The following is a 20,445-nucleotide window of genomic DNA, read 5'->3' on the forward strand; positions in this document are numbered from 1 at the left end:
CCTGATCCTGCTTCATGAGGTTATTGTGAAGATTAAGTGAGGTAATGCATGGAATGTGTTCAGCAATAGCTAGAAGGTTTCAGTAAATATTGGCTTTCACTCTTAATCCTAACTATATGACCTTAGGCAAGTCACTTCCCCTCTCTGGGCCTTGGTTTCCTCATGAGCCTGAAGCTTCTTTTATTCATACCTTAGGGATGTGGCCCCTACCTGTACTACAGACTCATCATCTATCACACATAAAAGCATCTCCACCCTCTGGGGTCCCCAGTCGATAACTCTGCCCATAGAAGGACCATTGGGATTCCTAGAAATGAGCAAAAGCCCAATTAGACCAGAATAGGATAGATTCATTTTTCTTAGTATACTTTGTAAAAGTTCCAACTCACTCACTCAGCTCCCACTTCTAAATCTTAGCCCCCTCTTTTCCTCCCAAGAAGCCTTACTTCCTTAACCATCTTCATCCCAGGCCCTAAGGGAAAGGATGCTCAAGAGCACTGCTATCCTCTGGACAGCTCCCCTAGCCAAACCCCCATTTAGAACCCAAGTTTTTCCTTTAGGTTTCTCTTCCCCCAACCTCGACTCCAACCCAGGGAACTGCAATCACACCAACCTCTGCTGCCCTCTGCTGTCTGGTTCCAGATGAGCTGGCTCCAGTTGGGCCAGTTATGTCAGCTTCCAAGGACCTGTCAGTTTTTCCAGGCCCTAGCTGCCACTGTGACCTCAGGAATACAACTCAGATGCCCTCGGCAATATCCGTGCTCTCCATTAATCTGGACAAATGCACAGTCTTTCCTATTCAGACTCGACAGCCAAGCCACATCTGGTGTAGTCCATGAGTTCAGAATTGTTATTTTCAGCAAAGAAAGGAAGCTGCTAGAGCCATCCATACTCTCATCTAAGCCCCCTTCACAAACATTCTGTAATCATTTATTATGCATTTGCTGTGTGCCAGGCACTGTGCAAAATGCTGAGTATGCATTCTTATTGAATCCTGGCATCAACCTTCCAAGTAGGTAAAATTATTATTATTACTTCCATTTTAAAGATGAAGAAACTGAGACTCAGAAAAGTGTATGTCTTGCCCAAGGTCACAGAGCCAATGAATGGCAGAGATAGGACACAAAAACAGATCTACCTAGCCCCAAAGCTGGTGTTCTTAACCACTGGCCATAGTGTGGAGGGTAGCTTGGAGGGGAAGAGAGTGAAAGCAGACTAATCATTTAGGATCTATGGCAATAGTCCAGGGCAGAAAGCAGAGGAAGTGATGATCTTTAGATACATGTAGGAGGTAGACTTGACAAGACATGGTGTCAAGGCAAGGGGGAGGGAGAGGTCTGCGATGACCCTCAGAATTCTGGCTTGGGCAACTGGGTGGACAGGGACATGTTGGGGCATGGGGGAAATGAAGAGATCCATTTTGCACATATGGAGAAAGAGACATCCAGGTAGGGAAGGTCAGTAGGCAATTTTTTTTTTTTTTTTGGAATCTCACTCTGTTGCCAGTCTGGAGTGCAGTGGCGCGATCTCGGCTCACTGCAATCTCTGCCTCCCAGGTTCAAGCAATTCTCCTGCCTCAGCCTCCCGAGTAGCTGGGACTACAGGCACACACCACCATGCCCAGCTAATTTTTTGCATTTTAGTAGAGACGGAGTTTCACCATGTTGGCCAGGATGGTCTCGATCTCCTGACCTCGTGATCCGCCTGCCTCGGCCTCCCAAAATGCTAGGATTACAGGCATGAGCCACCACACCCAGCCAGCAATTGGTTTTATGAGTCTAGAGCTCAGGAAAGAGACCTAGGCCAGCACCGACTTGGAGATGAGTGAGAGTGGAGTGTAATTCATCAGAAGAGAAGAGGGCTGAGGCCAGGACATCAATATTTAAGGGGAAGGGAGAATAAAAGAAGTGTAGGAAAAAGACTAAGAAAAAGTAGCCACAGATGTAGGAGGAGAACCAGGAACAATTGTCAAGGAAGTCAAAGAAAAGGAGAGGTTCAATGAGGGAACAGTTCTGCTAAGTCGACTACCACAGAGAAGTCATTACCCTTAAAATGGCCCTTTAGATTTGGGAAGTAGAAGGCTGTTCGGTTATCTATCGCCATGTAAAAAAACAAAACAAAAAACAAACAAACAAAAAACCTTAGTGGCTGAAAGCAACAAAAATCATGGTATTATCCTATCATCTCTTATGGTTTCTGTGGGTTAGAAATTTGGGGTGGGCAAGGAATCTGGCTCAGGGTCTCACCTATTGTTGCAGCCAGAGAGGGGCTGGAAGCTAGAACATTGGGTGGCAGGGAGCTGGGGGCTGGGTGGGGAGCTGGGGGTTGGCCTGGGAGCTGGCTGGCCTTCTGTCTCTCTCTTCCTGTGGTCTCAGGGCCTCTCCATGCCACCTCTCTGCAGGGGCTACTCTGAGCTTCCTCACAGCCTGGAGGTCTCCGGGGAGTAGACCTGATTGTATGGCAACTGAAGACCAAGAGAAAGGGTCCCATGTGCTACAGACAGAATGCTCATGTGCCTCCAGATTCATTTGTTGAAACCCTAATCCCCAGTGTGATGGTATTTGAAGATGGGGAAGTTTGGGAGGTGATTAGAGGTCATGAGGGTCGAGCCCACCTGGTGGGATTTGTGCACTTATAAGAAGAGACCCGAGAGCCCCCTCTCTCTCTACCCCCTCCCTCCCTCTCTCTCTACCCCCTCCCTCCCTCTCTCTCCACCTGTCATATCAGGGCATAACAAGAAGATGGCCATCTGCAAACCAGGAAGAGTGTTCTCACCAGACACCTGATCTGCCAGCACCTTGATCTTGGACTCCTCAGCCTCCAGAACTGTGAAACATAAATGTTCATTGTTCAAGCCACCCCATCTATGGCAATGTGTAACAGCAGCCCAAACTGACTAATATACCATGTTTCTGTACATCAGCAATGAAAAATCCAAAAGGAAATGAAGAAAATAATTCCATTTACAGTAGTATGTAAAAGAATAAAATATCTATCAATAAATTTAACCCAGGAAGTGAAAGACTTGTATACAGAAAACTACAAAACATTGCATATAGAAATTAAAGAAGACCTAAATAAATGGAAAGTTCACTTTCACCGTCTGCCATTGGGCAAAATACTCATAAAACCCTGCCCAGTTTCAAGGGGAGTGGACAAAGACATTCCCACAACCTGCCACCTCTCAGTAGCGAACACCACAAAGGTCATTAATGACTCTAGCAAGAGCTCCTTTAGTGGAGTGGTCGGGGCTCAAATCAGACCACTGTGGGCGAGGATAGGCATAGACAACTTTACAGAAGGGCATACAATACCTGAATCAATGAAAAGACAAGGTATATTACAGGTTATTTTAAAAAACTCAGACATTTTCCCCAGATTAATCCAAACATCTAACGCAATATCAATTTGAATCATAACAGGAATTTTTATAGGACTTGATGTGCTGATCCTGAGATAATCTAGAGAAGGAAATATGCAATATGACAGGGAAGTGTTTAAAAAATGGGCAGGGAGTCTTCCACTGCCAGCTATCAAAGCACAACACAAGCTATAGTAATTAAAGCAATGTAATGTTGGCACCGCGACATAGATCAATGGAACAAAAGAGTCTAGTACAACCCCACGTACATGTGAGACTATAATATACACTACATAAGGCATTGAAAATCAATGAAGAAAAGATATACTTGTCAATAAATGGTGTCGGGACAATTAGTTGTCAAATTGGGGGTGTGGGGGTTAGGGCGCAATATTCTTGAATCTGTACCTCTTGTCATATCCAAATACAATTCCCAGATAGATTAATGAGCTAAACACAAGTGCACTCACAAAAAAATTATATGAAACTGTGAGAATATATAGGACAGTATTTCCTTGTTAAGTAAGTCACAAGTCCTAGAAATTATAAGAGTATCTTGATAGGTTTTTGGCTACACAAAAAAATTTCAGTCTCTAAAATTAAAAACAAAGTTAAAAGGGAGAAAATACTTGAGGTATATACATATTTGTCAAATAGATAAAGGAAGAATGCAAAAAATATATAAAGATCTCATTTTTAAGTTGATAGGAAAAAAACAAACAACCCAATGAGAACATGGGCTAATGAAAGGAACGGGTACTCAAAGATGAAGAAAAAAATAAAAGGCAAATAAAACATAAGGAAGCATAGTCAACCTTTACCAGCCAGCAGGTATACACAAAGCAGCAGGAGACCAATTTTCACCCATAAAATTGGTAAAACCTTAAACCATTGATGTTATCCAGTGTTGATGATGTTGTGAAAACAACTATTTTATTGGTAGAAGTGTGAACTGCTACAGCTTTTCTTGGAGGGCAGTTTGGCAGAATCTATTGACATGACAAAATTGTACGCTTTTCTGCTTCTAGATGTGGATCCTAGAGCAATACTTCATGTGCATGGATTTTCATGGCCCCTGTTTGTAACAATGCAAAGTCAGAAACAACCTGAAGGTCCATCAGTCATGAAATGCAAGCAGGGTAGGGATTTGAGGACAAGGATAAAGGTCTGGAATCTCCCACAAGGGCAACGGAAAATACAGCAGACTCAGGACAGGGAAAAGGATTGCCAAGCAGCACCAAGAGGCCTGCCGTGGTTGGACACCAAAAATTTGGAGTGATCCCAACCAACAGGGTTGGGATATATTCTCCTGTAGAGAAGACAGATGGTTCAAATGTCCTGGGGTTTCCTTATTTATTCAACAAATAGTTATGAATGCCTACTAAGCTCCAGGTAGTGTTCTAGGCCCTGAGATATAGCAGTGGACAAAAATAAACAAATAGATACACAATATAATGTCAGGAAAATACTCTGAAGAGGTAATCATACAGAATAGGAAATAAAGAGTGACAGAGGCACTGTTTAAATAATGAGATCAGGGAAGTCCTCTCCGAAAAGGGGACATATGAACAGAGGACTGAATGAAGAGAAGGAATGAGCCATGTTGGCATCTGAAAAAAGAGCATTCCCGTTAGTGGGAATGGTATATGCAATGACCCTGGGATGGGAGCATGCTTTACTTGGGGATGGACATTGGCAGGATACATGGAGTGGAAGCACAAAGGAACAGGAGAGTAAAATGTGCTAGTAAAAGCGAGGTTGGAGTGATGGGTTATGTAGTTTGAGCCAGATAGAGAGGGAAGGGAAACCAAGTGTTGCTGATAAATGGAGAGGAAGAGCATAGGGCAAGGGACAGGAAGTTTCGGTGAAGTCAAAAATCAGGTGCAGTAAGAGTGAAGGAGAGAAGCACAGGAGGGTGTGTTCAGAGAATGGGGGCTGGAGTTCAGTATGTCAAAGGACAGTGATCCTAAGCAGTGGCAAGGCCCAAGATGCTACTTTGGTTGTGGGAGGTTAAGGAGGAGTGGAGGAGAAAGGGCCTTGAGCTGAGGAGCTTTGGACTTGAGGAAGGAGGACATTAGATGGGTCATTGACAGGAACCTTGATATGACTCATGGTAATGGCAGACGTGTTGCAGAGAGGCAGCCATGAGCTAGTTGCTGTGGTCCTTTCCACGACTGGGGAAGTGTTGAAAGGCAGATGACGGGACCTGTGACAAAGGCAGTAACAGAACTAATAGGGGAAGTCAACCTCGCCAGGAGGTCAAGGAAAGCTTCCAGACCAAATGACATTTGAGGCAAGACTGGAAGGAAGAGGAGTTCACAGAGCAAAGAGAGGAAGGAAGGGCGGGTATTCTGGGTGAAGAGAAATGAACAAAGACCCTGTTGCTAGAGGAGACACAGTAAGAGGGACTCAAAGAATGGCATATGGCTAGAGTGGAGATGGTAAGGAGAGGGGCATAAGATGGCTGAGAAGTGAAGAGATCAGGCTCCTGAAGAGGACAGAAGGTTGGGAGAGTGCCCAAAGACCACCAAATGAAGGGTTGAGTGAAATCAACTAGAACCTTGGTGAGCCCCAGCGGTGCTATCGCCATGCATTCTTATGCAGTGCAAGGCCCCTGAGAGGGCAGCATAGGTTTGTGATATGCCTGGCTGGGCTTTGGACTCAGCCAGGGCTCAGGATCTGACTCAGTCTGTGACCACTGAAGTGAACCAAGCTAACTGGCCTACACAGGGCTCTAGCCAGATCCACCGGGTCTCACTAGCAAAGTTCTTGAACCATAATCTCTGATAATGTTTGAATATATGTCTCTTTCAAATCTGATGTTGAAATGTAATCCCCAGTGTTAGAGATGGGGCCTGGGTGGAGGTGTTTGGGTCACGGAGCAGATCCCTCATGGTTTAGTGCTGCCCTCATGATAGTCAGTGAGTTCTCAAGTGATCAGGTTGTTTAAAAGTATGTGGCATCTCCTTCTCCACTCTCTCTATTGCTCCCACTCCTGCCATGTGAGATGCCTATTCCCTCTTTGCCTTCTGCCATGATTGTAAGTTTCCTGAGGCCCTCCCAGAAGCAGATGCCAGCACTATGCTTTCCTGTACAGCCCACAGAACTGTAAGCCAATCAAACCTCTTTTCACTATAAATTATTCAGTCTCAGGTATTTCTTTATAGCAATCCAAGATTGGCCTAATATAGAAAATTGAAGTGCAGCATTGCTATAAAGATACTGAAAATCTGGAAGCAGCTTTGGAACTGGGTAATGGGCAGAAGTTGGAAGAGTTTGGAGGCCTCCAAAAAAGACAGGAAGATGAGGGAAAGTTTGGAACTTCTTAGACACTAGTTAAATGGTTGTGACCCAAATGCTGTTTGTGATGTAGACGGTGAAGTCCAGGCTGCTGGGGTCTCAGATGGAAATGAGGAACTTATTGGGAACTGGAACAAAGGTCACCTGTATTATACCTTAACAAAGAACTTGGCTGTATCGCGTCCATGACCTAGGGATCTGTGGAGGTTTGAACTTCAGATTGATGATTTAGGGTATCTAGCGGAAGAAATTTCTAAGCAGCAAAACATTCAAGAGGTACCAGGCTGATTCTAACAATCTATGCTCAGTTGTGGGAGTAAAGGAATGACTTAATGTTGGAATTTTTATTTAAACGGGAAGCAGAGTGTAAAAGTTTGGAAAATTTGCACCCTCGCTATGTGGTAGAAAAGAAAAGCCCAATTTCAGGCGATGAATTCAAGCAGGCTGTGGGGTAACCACTTGCTAGAGATATTTGCATAACTAAAAAAGACATTTCAGAGATCTAAGAGGCAGCCCCTCCCATCACAGGCTCTGAGGCCAAGGAGGACCAAATGGTTTCATGAGCCAGGGCTAGGGCCCTGCTGCCCTGTGCAGCCTCTGGACACTGCTTCTCGCATTCTGGCCACTCCAACTCCAGCCTTGGCTCAAAGGTCCCCAGATACAGCTCAGGTTGCTGCTTCAGAAAGTGTAAGCTGTAAGCCTTGGCAGCTTCTATGTGGCATTAAGCCTGTAGCTGTGCAGAGTGCAAGAGTGAAGAGGCTTGGCAGCCTCTGCCTAGATTTCAGAAGATGTATAGGAAAGCTTGGGTGCCCAGGCAGAGCCTGCTACAGGGGCAGAGCCCTCATGGAAAACCTCTGCTAGGAGAGTGCAGAGGGGAAACATGGGGTTGGAGCCCCCATGTAGAGTCTCCACTGGGGACACTGCCTAGTGGGGCTGTGGGAAAGGGGCCCCAGTCCTCCAAACCTCAGAATGGTAGATCCACCAACAGCTCGCACCCTGCACCTGGAAAAGCCACAGGCACTCAACAACTGTGAGAGCAGCTACAGGGGCTGAACCCAGCCAAGCTACAGGGGCAGAGGTGCCCAAGGCCTTGGGAGCCCACCCCTTGTGTCAGTGTGGCCTGGATGTGGGACCTGGAGTTGAAGGAGATTATTTTGGAGCTTTGACATTTAAAGACTACCCTGCTGGGTTTCAAACTTGCATGGTGCCTGTAGCCCTTTATTTTGCCCAATTTCTCCCTTTTGGAATGAAAATGTTCACTCAATGCCTATCCCCCCATAGCATCTTGGAAGTAAATAACTTGTTTTTTATTTTACAGGCTCATAGGTTGAAAGAACTCATTGCCAGATGAGACTTTGGACTTTGGAGTTAATGCTGAAATGAGTTAAGACTTTGGGGGACTATTGAGAAGAGAGGACTATATTTTGCAATGTGAAAAGAACATGAGATTTGAGGCGCCAAGGTGGAATGACATGCCCCTGCCAAATCTCATGTTGAATTCTAATCCTCAATGTTGGAATTGGGGTCTGGTGGGAGATCTTTGAGTCATGGTGGTGGATCTCTCATGGTTTGGTGCTGTCTTTGCATTATCAAGTGAGTTCTCACAAGATCTGGTTGTTAGCCTGACCAACATGGTGAAACCCTGTCTCTACTAAAAATACAAAAATTAGCTGGGCATGGTGGCATGCACCTATAATCCCAGCTACTCAGGAGGCCGAGGCAGGAGAATCGCTTGAACCAGGGAGGCAGATGTTGCAGTGAGCCGAGATAGTGCCATTGCACTCCAGCTTGGGTGACAGAGCAAAACTCCATCTCAAAAAAAAAAAAAAAGTGTATGGCACCTTGCCCTCACTCTCTCTCTTGCTCCCAGTCCTACCATATGAGATGCCTGTTCCCTCTTTGCCTTCTTCCATGATTATAAGCTTCCTAAGGCCTCCCCAAAATCAGATGCCAGCACTATGCCTCCTGTACAGCCTGAAGAACTGTGAGCCAATTAAACCTCTTTTCTTTATAAATTACCCAATCTCAAGTATTTCTTTATAGCAATGCAAAATGGCCTAACACAATCACCAACAGATTTCACAAGAAGAAGGAGGAGCCATGGGCAGCTGTAAGCTGCTGAAAAGGAGCTGACCACTGGATCCACCAACCACAGTGAAGGACGTCCAACCCTCACCCTGAGGAAAGAAACTCCCTTCTCTGATGCCTGGCTGTCTGGGTAAGGTCTTGGGCCTCATAGCACCAAAGATCAGATGCCATGAAATGAGCTCTTTTCCCCTCCTGTGTGACCACACACACACACACACACACACAGAGACAGGGTAGTTTTATGTCAAAGCAGGGCAGATGTGATGGATGAGGCACCCAACAGCACCACAGCAGCCTTCTGGGGCTGGAAAATTGCCCTCCATTCAGAACATTCCTTTCAGGTTAAGGATGGGGAGGCTGGGCCACACAATGTTGGGATTTAGCATCAACTCCACAAACTTGTGTTGAGCCCACTCTTTGCTGCGCTCTGTCCTGGATAGGACCTGTCCCGGATCTAAACATTTATAAAAAGCAAGCTCCTGCCCTTGGGGATGGGTGACCTAAGACAGAAGAGTTGTTGAGAAAGAAAAAGGTCAATGTGAGGCTTTGAAAATAGAAGCTCCCATAAAATGTTATGGGAGTCTCCAAGATGAATTTGAGGTGATGAGGGCTTGGTAGACAAGATGAATTTTGAGCTGGACTTTGATGGATGGAGAGAATGTGGACAAGAAGAGACGGGTAATGTTAGGGAGGAAGGCCTTGGCCACTGAGCTGAAGAGATTGAATTCTACCCTGAGGGCAATGGGAGCCATGGAGGATCTTCAGATTGGAGTGACAGTGAGGCCCAATGGACAGAGCATGGGCTTTTAAGTTCCCCAGACCCAGGTTTGAGTCCCAGCTCTGCCACAGGTCAGCTTGGACCTGGGCAAAGCCACTTTTTTTCTCCAAGTCTGTCTTCACTTCTGCTGCTGAGAACCCTGCCTATCTCCCAGCATGAGATGCTGGAACGTGATGGGAGAGTATAAAGGGAATTTGGAAGCAGTGATCATATGCTGTGCCCACGAGGCCAAGCGTCCCCAGTCCCTCAGCCTCTGAGGTCACATGAACAGTTAGATTGGGCATGTGCCAGCTCAAAAGCCTCCTTCCCACCTGCAGAACTGCAGAACCTCAGGTATCACTTCATGATTTCATCCTCAGTAACTTGGGACATCCCCAGGGGATGCTCTGAAGTGCTCATAGCCCCCTTGGGTCTCTGACTTTCCTGTTGCCACCGGCTATTCCAGGCCATGGCGCTGTCTACCTGTGCTTCCTCAGGCTGCTTTTCACATTATTGCCGCCAATCTGCCCCTAGACTGCTGTCCTTCCCTGTGACCACCTCCTGCAATGCCATCTCTGTACCTCTACTGCCAAGGTTCACTCCACCTCTCTGATTCCTGGCCTTCCTCCAGGTTCTACCCTTCCCTGGGGCTCCCACAGCAGAGCTGTTTGTATCCCTGGTGCTAGAGTTCCTTGCTTGCTCGTCACTTTATATGCATTTTCTCATTCACACTCACGACATGAGTTATTGTGACCTCAGCTGCAATTCAGGACACCTAGTGGTTGTCACCTGGTGGGAAAACATGTAAGTCAGGAAAGTGTATTCTGATGGAAGTCAAGGAGGCATTGGTGCCCAGAGAGGGCAGGCTCAGGTTGGAAGTCAGGGTGACAAGCCTGGGATGGCATGAGGGTGCAAAATAAGAGGCACAGACAGGAGGTACTCTAGAGAAGATCACCTCCGATTTCACAATTTGGCCTTTAAGCTAGCTTTGGACCAAAAAGTAAAACAAGCAGAAGTCCACTGCCTGAGCAGGCCAGAGTGAGACTCCAGTGACGCATGCATCTTCCAAACAACTTTGATGCAAAGACTCGGCCATTCAACCCTCCCCACGTTGAATCATTTCTTTCCACTTCAAGCCTGTTGCCAACTTGGGTTGAAGTCTCTCAACTGATAAGAGTAAAGACAGTGGTTTTGAGATAGGGAGATAAGGAAGGAGCTGATGAAGGCAAGTGAAGTTATCTTCGCCATCAGGGCTAAGGCTGGGACCCAGAGGTATGAAACTAGAGGGCTGAGTATTATGTAGGGACCATCCCTGGGCAGAGTCCAGAAGATGGGGGTGGAATCCCCATTTAGTTTGTTTGCTTCAGCGGTTGGCCCTTCAGCTCAGCTGATCTTTGCTATAACAACTGCTATTTCAGCAGTGCTGGATGCCAGGGAGAGAAAGAACAAAGTACAGATGAGACTGGCCTTATTTAGTTCTAGTATGTGAATTAACAAACATTTGTAGAACATTTACTCTTGTCTCTGCGAGGCATGTTCTGAGAGCATCACAAACATTAGCCCATTGAATCCTCATAACAACCCTAAGAAGTTAGTACTATTATTATGCCAATTCAGCGGTGAGGACACTGGGGACTCAGGGAGATAAAGTCACTTGCCCAAGATCACACAGCTAGTGGGTGCCAGAGCTGGGACTGAAACTCAGGCAGGTTGGCTCCCAAGTCAGTGTTTCGAGGCTCGATTCACTGACAGAAAGACAGGACCGTGTTTGTCCTCGAAGGCTATCTTCAGGGGTCTTCCCCTGCAAAATCCCATCAGCTCTACCTGCTTGCCCTTCAGGATGGCTACTACAGCAAACAGAGGAGGCAGGAGTCTTTGAGGGGGCATTTCCCAGTGCTCTGGTCTCTGGGAATAATTTCATTACCAGCCCTGGAAGGGGTGGAAGAGAGGAGCCCGGGGAAAAGGCTGCGGGAACTTCAGAAGTTATTGAATGACAGCATTCTCATGTTCTCCTTGTCCCTGGTCTGTCCTCTGAGGCTGTGGGCTCCTGCCCTCTGCTTTTATTCCTGAGAATGAAGTTCACTGAGCCACCTCAATCATTTTGACTCTGCCCCTTCAGAGACTCCCACGAAGGTCCTCTTTCCCTCTTCAAAATGGCCTATTTTGTCATTCTTGAATGGATTGTTGAAAGTTGCTTTACACTTGATGTGGACATAAGCAGACTGTAAATCCATTAAAAATAGAAACAAAACAAATGGTGGCCGGGCATGGTGATATGCACCTGTGTTCCCAGCTACTCGGAAGGCTGAGGCTGGAGAATCACTTGAGCCCAGGAGGCTGAGGTTGCAGTGAATCAAGAACATGCCACTGCACTCCACCCTGGGCAACAGAATAAGACCCTGTTTCAAAAATAAAAATAGAAACAAAAGGAATGGGCGGTTTGCCTCTGGGGCCCTCCAGGCTAGGTGAGCATCCATCCCCATTGGGTCTGTTTGTCTCTCTAAAGCATTCCTCTCTGGGACATCGCCTTCCTCGAGCCCAAAGAGCAAGGGTTCTGTAGAGCATTTACTAGGAGCTGCCTTGAAGCTGCCCTCTGATTCAGCTGGGCGTGAAGACAAGGCAGGCCTCAGCTTCTCCACTTCCCTCATCAGGAGTTGTGTTGTTTACGAGTGACTCACACTTCAGGGTAACCAAATCCCTGTTCTAGAAGCTACAGCAGAAAGAGCATTTCCAGTTCACCAAATTAGTCTTCTCAGAGCGCCCAAACTCCCCTTTCTGTGTCTTCTTCCCTCTTCAGTGGCATCCCCCGATCCCTCCAGATAGGGGCATCTTTGGGCTTTCATTTCCTCCCAGGTGTGAGTGGCTCTAACAGCCTCGGTTCCCCAGATTGCAGGTTCAGAAAAGGCAGGGGAATGGGACTCCCCAGATCCCAAGGGAAGAGCTGGCATCACTTCTTCAGAGTGGGTGCTCCTGGGGGGACTCATCCCAGCTCAAGAAAGTAACTCTCCAGTCACAACCAACTTTCCCAAGGGGTACAGTGGGACTTGCCAAGCACTACAAGAAGAGAGGACACTGGCTTTTCCAGCCAGCTTGGAGGAAGAGGGAGAGGAAAAAAGGAGGGGGAGGAAGAGGAAAAAGGAGGAGGAGGAGGAAATGGAGAAGGAAGAAAAAAGAAAAAGAAGGAGGATGAAGAGAGAAAAGAAGGAAGAAGAAGAGGAAGTGGAGGAGCCCAGAAAAGGAGGGGAAGGAGGAAAAAGGAGGAGAAAGAAAACGAGGAGGAAGAAGAGGTGGGGAGGAAGAGGAGCAGCAGCAGGAGGCAAATCTCCATCCCCACAGCAAAAGCAGTGCTGGAGCCAGAGCCCAGAGTGTGGGAGCTAATGGGAGTCAGCTTGCTGGAGGGAAGGGGACCGAATGAAGGAATGGCTGGGGCTCTGCCGCTGAGAGGGGGCTGGGAAAAGCAGACTGATTGAGACCAGCTCTTGTGCCTCTGTCTCTGAGATCTTTGGACTCTGCCCAGGATAGCCTCACACACCCTATCCTAGACGACTAGGAACTTGCACAGTCCGCCTCGGGCAGCCCAAAGCTCCTCTGCCCACCCTGGCTCCCAGAGCCCTCCAAAACAAAAGACCAGAGAAGCATTCTCCACCCAGCAGCCAGACGCCTCCTTCTTGACGCCAGCCCCCACCCTCTGTCTGCTGGAGCCCAGGAAAGGCCTGAAGGAAGAGGCTGGGGAAAGAGCCCTCCCTCTCTCCCTTGTCCCTCCATCCACCCAGCGCCGGCATCTGGAGACCCTATGGCCCGGGCTCACTGGGGCTGCTGCCCCTGGCTGGTCCTCCTCTGTGGTATGTGCATCCTAGCTTCCACTGGAAGGCAGCTCTGGCCTCTCCCCTCTGAGCTCAGAAAGGGTTGGAGTGAGGGTTGGGGCCCGAGTCTCTTTTTCTGTTGCTTCCTCTCTCTGACTTGTGGAAGAGACACCTCAGGGCCAGTGTTGGGGGCCCTCATGACTTGGATCGAGTCTGGTTTGGCACCTTTCCATTCCCCCCGTTAAAGAAAAGAAAATATTCTGACACTCGTTAAAACGGTAAGGAAAACTTAATTTAAGACTACCGCATTGCAATAGAGGAGAGAAATGGGGCTCAACCCTGATTACAGAAAAGACTTCCAGGGATCTGTAGCCAAGGAGCAGAGTGAGGGGGTCAGTGGATGGAAAAGTATTAAGAGGAGATAGCAAGGGTAGGGGGATTCTTGCTAAACCGACTGAACAGGATTCTTGCTGACAGCAGGCCAGAGTGATCAGATATCAAGGGTGTCTAAACTGACTTAGCAAGATTCTTGCTAAGACTGGGTGATGCAGGCCTGGCAAGGGCAGGACAGACACAGAAGGCCAAGGTCAAGGCCAAGTGGAGAAGAGGCTTTGGGGAAGCCTAACTAAACTTTGGTCAGGGAGAGAGTCTTTGTCATTCCTGTGGCACCCTCTCTGTCCTCAACTAGGTGCCCAGCCCAGCACTCCCACCCTAGCCTTCCTTTCTTTGTTGTCTGTCAGCAGGGCCTGATCAGTCACTCAGTGTCCGGTTCCTGAACACCTACCCAGTGCCAGGCCTTGTGCCAGGGACCACAGAGTCATTCAGCTGCAGAGCCTGCTCTTGGGAGTCACGGCCCTGGCCTCAGAGAACAGCATATTCTGGTGTCCAGAGAGACATAAGTTGGCTGTGTCCCGATTCTTACGTTGGCATATCAGTGCCAACATTTTGCCAGGGATCTGTTTCTACAGAAATGGGTGTTCATTTTCTTAAATGAACAGTATGGGTTGCATCTGATCCTTGAGTTTATGAGACCAAGACAAAATCACGCAGGACGTTCATGGTGTTGAACCCCAGCCACCCTCCTTGCATCTGTAGCTCAACCCACTCAAAAGTGTGGCTGGGCGTGGTGTCTCATGCCTGTAATCCCAGCTCTTTGGGAGGCCATGGCAGGCAGATCACTTGAGGTCAGGAGTTCGAGACCAGCCTGGCCAAAATGGTGAAACACCGTCTCTACTAAAATTACAAAAATTAGCCAGGCGTGGTGGCGCACGCTTGTAATCCAAGTTCCTCGGGGGGCTGAGGCAGGAGAATCGCTTGAACCCAGGAGGCAGAGATTGCAGTGAGCCAAGATCGTGCCACTGCACTCCAGCCTGGGCAAAAGAAGGAGACTCCATCTCAAAAAAAGGGGAGGGGGCGTGGGTGCAGTGGCTCACGCCTGTAATCCCAACACTTTGGGAGGCCGAGGCGGGTGGATCACCTGAGGTCAGGAGTTCGAGACCATCTTGGCCAATATAGTGAAACCCCCGTCTCTACTAAAAATACAAAAATTAGCTGGGTGTGGTGGGTGCGCGCCTATAGTCCCAGCTACTTGGGAGGCTGAGGCAGGAGAATCGCTTGAACCCGGGAGGTGGAGGTTGCAGTGAGCTGAGATCGCCCCACTGCACTCCAGCCTGGGTGACAGAGAGACTCTGTCTCAAAAAAAAAAAAAAAAAAAGGAGGGGGGGCGAGGGGAGTGTAACGTCTCCCCACACTCAGGGCCCCATTACCCTTTAGGGAAATCCCTCCCTAAAAGACAGGGAGGTTAGAGGCAAGGACTATCAGAGACCACTGGGCTTTCAGGGAAGGAAGGGGCTTTGTCTAATTCAAGCCCCTCCTTTCCAGAGGTCCAGAGCCTGGAGAACTTAGTCCAGTGCCTGGCACACAGTAGGCACTTAGGGGATGTTTGCTCAATAAATATTGGGGGGGGTCACTTTCGAGTCACTCTAAATTGGGGGCAGAGCCCAAACCGGAAACTAGATCTCTATATACTCTGTCCCTTCTGTGGCATCACCCTTTCCGGGCCCACCTGTTATACTTGGCAGAGTGGGAGGACTGAAAGGGCACTCACCTCTTTTGTATTAAGATGGCCTGGGTTCAAATCCCTGTTCTACCACTGACTCCTGGTGGCACAAGTTAGACAAGTTACCAAATCTATCTGGGCCTTGACTTCCTCCTCTGCAGAAAGTGAACAATAATTTCCACCTCATAGTGAGGTCACAAATATCAAATGAGATACTGTAGATGAATTGCTGCGTTCAGTATCTGGCACATAATATGGTGTCTTTAAATACTAATTAATCCATCTTTCCCCACCATGGCAGACTAGGATTTCTGTCTAATATATTGAAAATGAGCCTGGAATGATAGGCAAAGATTTGGACTGTAAGAAACAGTGCAAGCAGGCCTTGAATTGAAGTCAACCCAATGTATCATACAATTAGATTTATAAAAGGCTAAAATGAAGGTGGGGTGATTATTTAGCGTGATCTTCTAGAGCATTTCAAAGAAAATTTGATAACAAAAATTTAATTTACACACAACTTTTCCACTTCACTAAACCCTGAAAAGACCCAATTAGATTAGAAGAAAAATTGACTTAATGAGCTCTAAAACCCATCCAAAAGTGGCAATCACTTGTCTATGAAACAGATTTATTTGATTGTGACCCAGGGTGCTATCCGATTCAGCCTGATTTCCTATGAAATGTGATTATTTTTATCCTCAAGTAGAGCTGGCCAGCTTCGTGCGTTTCCAAGGATGGAGGCCCTGCGGGGTGGGCTGAGGGAGGATACTCCTTCCCTCTCTAGGAACTAGCTGGTCCCCAAATGACCCTGGATTTTTCTCTCGGCTTCTAGCTTGTGCCTGGGGCCATCCGAAGCCAGTGGACCTTGGAGGGCAGGATGTGAGAAACTGTTCCACCAACCCCCCTGTGAGTGCCCCCCGCCCCCTGCGCACAGCCCCCCCCCACCCCGCGCACCCCCCCACCCCTGCCCCACGCACCCCTGCACCACAGCACCCCCGCCCTGCGTTATCATTTTCTCTATCCCCCATTGGGTCAGTTGGTAGCCCCTCCTCCTACCAGGCTTTCTCCTGATTTCCGGACTCTTAGGCTCCTCCCCCCTCCACTCCCTCCCCTCCACATCAGTGCCCTCCCCTCCCTCCCACTCATTCCCACAGCAGGTTATCTGCTTCCGTCCTGATCTGGGCCTGGGAAACCCCGCTAGGAGGAGGGAGGAGGGCAGGAGGCCCCTAGCTGGCCTTTGGCTGAGGCCAGGCAGAGGAAAGAAAAGACGAATTCTAGAGTGACAGCAAAAAGAGAAGCACAGAAGGGAAAAGGGAGGAAGACAGAGGTTAGAAGAGCCAATGGAGGCTAAGCACAGTGGCTGACGCCTGTAATCCCAGCACTTTGGGAGACCGAGTCGGGTGGATCACCTGAGGTCAGGAGTTCAAGACCAGCCTGGGCAAAATGGTGAAACCCCGTCTCTACTAAAAATAAAAAAATTAGCCGGGCATGGCGGCGGGTGCCTGTAATCCCCACTCCTCGGGAGGCTAAGGCAGAAGAATTGCTTGAACCCAGGAAGCAGAGGTTGCAGTGAGCCAAGATTGTGCCACTGCACTCCAGTCTGGGTGACAGAGCAAGACTCTGTCTCAAAAACAAAACAAAACAAAACAAAAACCAAAGAAGAGCCAGTGGAAGGGCAAGAGAGGAAGGCCTAGGGTGTGAAGACGAGGAAAAGGCCCTGCAGAAGGGGCTTGGGTAGTCAGCTTCCTAGCTGGAGACCAGAGTGATTCTTTCTACAATCAGAGTAGGGCTAAGGGGTAGGCATGCCAGCAGCACTGTAAGCCATGGGAAAAATGCAGTACATCTGCTAGCAATATCAACTTTATGGGACCCCTGGGGCAGGCAGGTGGGTGGGCGAACCACATTACTTTTATATTAAAACGAACATGGATATATCGTGGAGTAGAAAGCAAAACAGCACAAATGAAAACATGCTTTTCGTTTTAAAGCTAAAATGACCTGCAAAGAAATAGAGAACTGGTCTGGAAAGGGTCTTTCTGGGCAATATCTCAAACTGCTGGGGGCATTCATTCACTCTTCTCTGCCATTTGCGACCAGTGGGTGGCAACCTGAAAAAGCCCTGCCAAGGGAAGTTTGCCAGATAAAATACAGGACACCCAGTTACATTTGAATTTTAGATAACAAATAAGAATTTAGTGCAAGCATGCCCCAAATTGTGCATGTTTTAATACTTACATTAAAACATTACACATTGTTTATTTGAAATGCAAACATAACTAGGTGAGTGTCCTGTATTTTTATTTGCTAATCTGGCAACCCTACCCCCAGGTAGCCAAAGAAGGACTGTCTGCATGGCCTGGCCCAATGCCAGAGCTCAGACCCCTGCAGTTCTCACCCACACCCATATCCCAGACTCAGGTCCCATTACTGTCACAAGGGGTCCCTTTCCAAACTCTCCAACACCTCCATCTCCACCCAGCCCAGGCATCTTAATCTAGACTAAACAGTAACATCAGTTGCCGCCCCATCCCTTCCCAAGCCAGGCCAGCCTAACTTCCCCCAACCCCTGCTTCAGGAGAGGCTGGGGGCTCTTCTGGAGGCCAGGGGCCCAGACGTCATTTTCTCTAAGCAACGTGTGTATCTGTTTGTTTGTGTCTCGATGTCTTCTTGTCATCTGTCAGTACCTTCCAGTTACTGTGGTCAATACCACAATGTCACTCACAGCCCTCCGCCAGCAGATGCAGACCCAGAATCTCTCAGCCTACATCATCCCAGACACAGATGCTCACATGGTAAGAGACAGCTTCTCTCCCCCTTGCCCTCTCTGCTACCCTGGGCCAGAGACCACAAACAGGAGCTGTTAAAACTCAGAAGATGAAGACAGAGAAAGGATCTGATGGGCAAAGGGAGGGAAGCAGAGAGCATGGACACGGTAGTTTTAGGGCAACTGAAAGAATGTATCCCTCTACATAGGCGGGCAGACATTGCCAAACCTCCTTAACCTCAAGAAATTAAATTATAAACAACTTCAGAATCAATTTTCATCAATTCCTAGAAGGCAGATCCAGAATGAATGTTTAGGGTATCCCTGCCCTAGGAGGTTAGAAGGTGGGCTGGAAATTGGGCTGGAAGAACTCTAAGCTCCCTTCTGGCCCAGGCCTTCCCATACTCTGTGGAATGGAGTAGCAAAATGATCCAAAATCCTGGGTTATGGGAGTGCAGGGTTGGTTGTGGAGGGGAGCACCCATCCCACCGTTTCCCCTCACTAGCTCCACTCTCCATACCATCCACCTTTCCAACGCCAGCCCATTTGGAAGAGAGGGCATTTTCAGTGTCAATGAGCTTGTTTGAATTAGTTTTCCCACATGCTGGGAAGGGCTAAGAACGTTGGGTAAGTATCTGAACTTCTCTGAGCCTCAGTTTCCTCTTCTGCAAAGAGAAATGAGTCTGTAATGAGATCTATCTCCAGGGATTATGAGGATCAAAATATGATAATGTGTAAAGCCCTTTGCAGAAGTTATGATGTTCCCAGTCTACTGTGCTTGACTCAGGAGGGAGAAGGATTAGCTGGCGGGGAAAACCCAAACGAGCCAAAAGACAGGACCCTAGACTGCATAGAATTTGCAGGGTAGGGCAACAAGTCTCCTTTGCAGAACAGTCCAGTGTTACACTGAGTCCAATGTGGACGGAGTGGGGGGCGGGGGAATTGAACTGCAAAAGATACGGTTGCTCAAAGGAAGGGAAGATACTGAAGGCTGGGAGAGTTACAGAGGGCTTCCTGGAAGAGGCACTTGGTGTGCTTGGGCTTGTAGCTGACAAGGGGTTGGAGCTGACAGACAGAAATAACTGGGATGTGGTTGGGGGCCTTTCATGTGGGATCTGACACCACGAAAAAGGCTAATGGTGGTGTTGTTGATTTCCTAGAACGAGTACATCGGCCAACATGACGAGAGGCGTGCGTGGATTACAGGCTTTACAGGGTCTGCAGGTGACAATCATTACCCAGCCCCATTGCTTTTGTTGGTAGATCCAGAGGTGGTCACAGAGGACCTAATGTGGCTAGTGTCTCAGCATCTGGGACCCCAGAACCTACTGTAGAGAAAACCCTTCTACTCTCTCTGTCTCCCTCCACCACCCCAAAACCATCAGATTCCCCAGGGCACACATCTCATAGCCCACCAGCCACGTTCTGTGTAGAAATGAGGCAGAGGCTGCCTTCCCGTGCTCATTACCTCTGCTGCAACCAGGCCCAGTCCAGCACTCCCGGGCTCCATTTCTGAATAGTTGCTACTTCTACCTCTAACCGCTAAGAACCCGCTGATTCCTTTCACATGAGGGCTCATTTGGGGACAAAGTTTTCCTTTGCCAGTTGTTTTACGGACAACATCACTTCACATGGCAGAATGAGACACGAACATAGAAGCCCTCGATGAGATCACAGCGTCTGAAGGGGCCTCGCACAGTGATCCTGGCCCATTGAATGAAATCGAAGCTTCCTTTCCTGATCCTCAAACATTCCTCCTTGGGCTTCAAACTACCCTGCCTCGTGCATCATAGGCTCTTTTTCCCTTTGCCAAAGTCTCTGGATTATTCTTCCCCAACAATCAGCTGAGCCTCTGGTTTAGCCTCCCTATCAGCCACCGAGTCTTTATGCTGAGCCCCATCTTTCCTGAGAGCACCTACATGCAGCCGAAAGTTGACCTCACTTCTGCTGAAAGTCCACAAGCATCCCTCAACACAAAGCAGAGGTGCCTGATTCAGGACACCTTTCTGCCAGCTCCCTCCACAGCTCTTTTTAACATCTCCTTCCTCACTTCTTTCCAATGGAGGAGGGGATCTCTTTCCAGAGGCCCCTTGTGACATTCTCAGAGCCAGCACTGCATTGCACATCCATCAGCTAATGCCACGTTCCTCCCCTTCACCCTCACCTGCAAGTTTCTCTGTTCTGCCCCAGGAACTGCAGTGGTGACTATGAAGAAAGCAGCTGTCTGGACCGACAGTCGCTACTGGACTCAGGCTGAGCGGCAGATGGACTGCAACTGGGAGCTCCACAAGGAAGGTAGAAGGGCCGCAT

The 20,445-nt window shown here is 48.3% G+C and overlaps 1 protein-coding gene and 1 long non-coding RNA gene across 3 annotated transcripts in view; one reads left to right on the plus strand and one right to left on the minus strand.

Moving 5' to 3' along the window:
• The window catches only part of LOC134735999 (uncharacterized), a 56,817-nt gene that overhangs the window by 9,534 nt on the left and 26,838 nt on the right, over positions 1–20,445 (minus strand). Inside the window, exon 1 of one of the 2 annotated variants that reach the window (XR_010119615.1) lies at positions 16,428–16,466. The exons of the other annotated variant lie outside the window; for it this stretch is intronic. This is a non-coding gene — a long non-coding RNA (uncharacterized lncRNA). Of the gene's footprint in view, positions 1–16,427; positions 16,467–20,445 lie in introns of those variants that run through there. 2 annotated transcript variants of the gene reach the window in all.
• The window catches only part of XPNPEP2 (X-prolyl aminopeptidase 2), a 30,832-nt gene continuing 23,451 nt past the window's right edge, over positions 13,065–20,445 (plus strand). The window contains exons 1-5 of the mRNA XM_055268204.2: positions 13,065–13,348; positions 16,204–16,277; positions 18,053–18,163; positions 19,296–19,359; positions 20,326–20,430. Coding sequence (XP_055124179.1) covers positions 13,300–13,348; positions 16,204–16,277; positions 18,053–18,163; positions 19,296–19,359; positions 20,326–20,430 — 403 coding nt within the window. The 5' untranslated portion in view covers positions 13,065–13,299. The remainder of the gene's footprint in view (positions 13,349–16,203; positions 16,278–18,052; positions 18,164–19,295; positions 19,360–20,325; positions 20,431–20,445) is intronic.

Source organism: Symphalangus syndactylus, chromosome X (genome assembly GCF_028878055.3).
Source record: "Symphalangus syndactylus isolate Jambi chromosome X, NHGRI_mSymSyn1-v2.1_pri, whole genome shotgun sequence".
In the NCBI taxonomy this organism is placed as follows: domain Eukaryota; kingdom Metazoa; phylum Chordata; class Mammalia; order Primates; family Hylobatidae; genus Symphalangus; species Symphalangus syndactylus.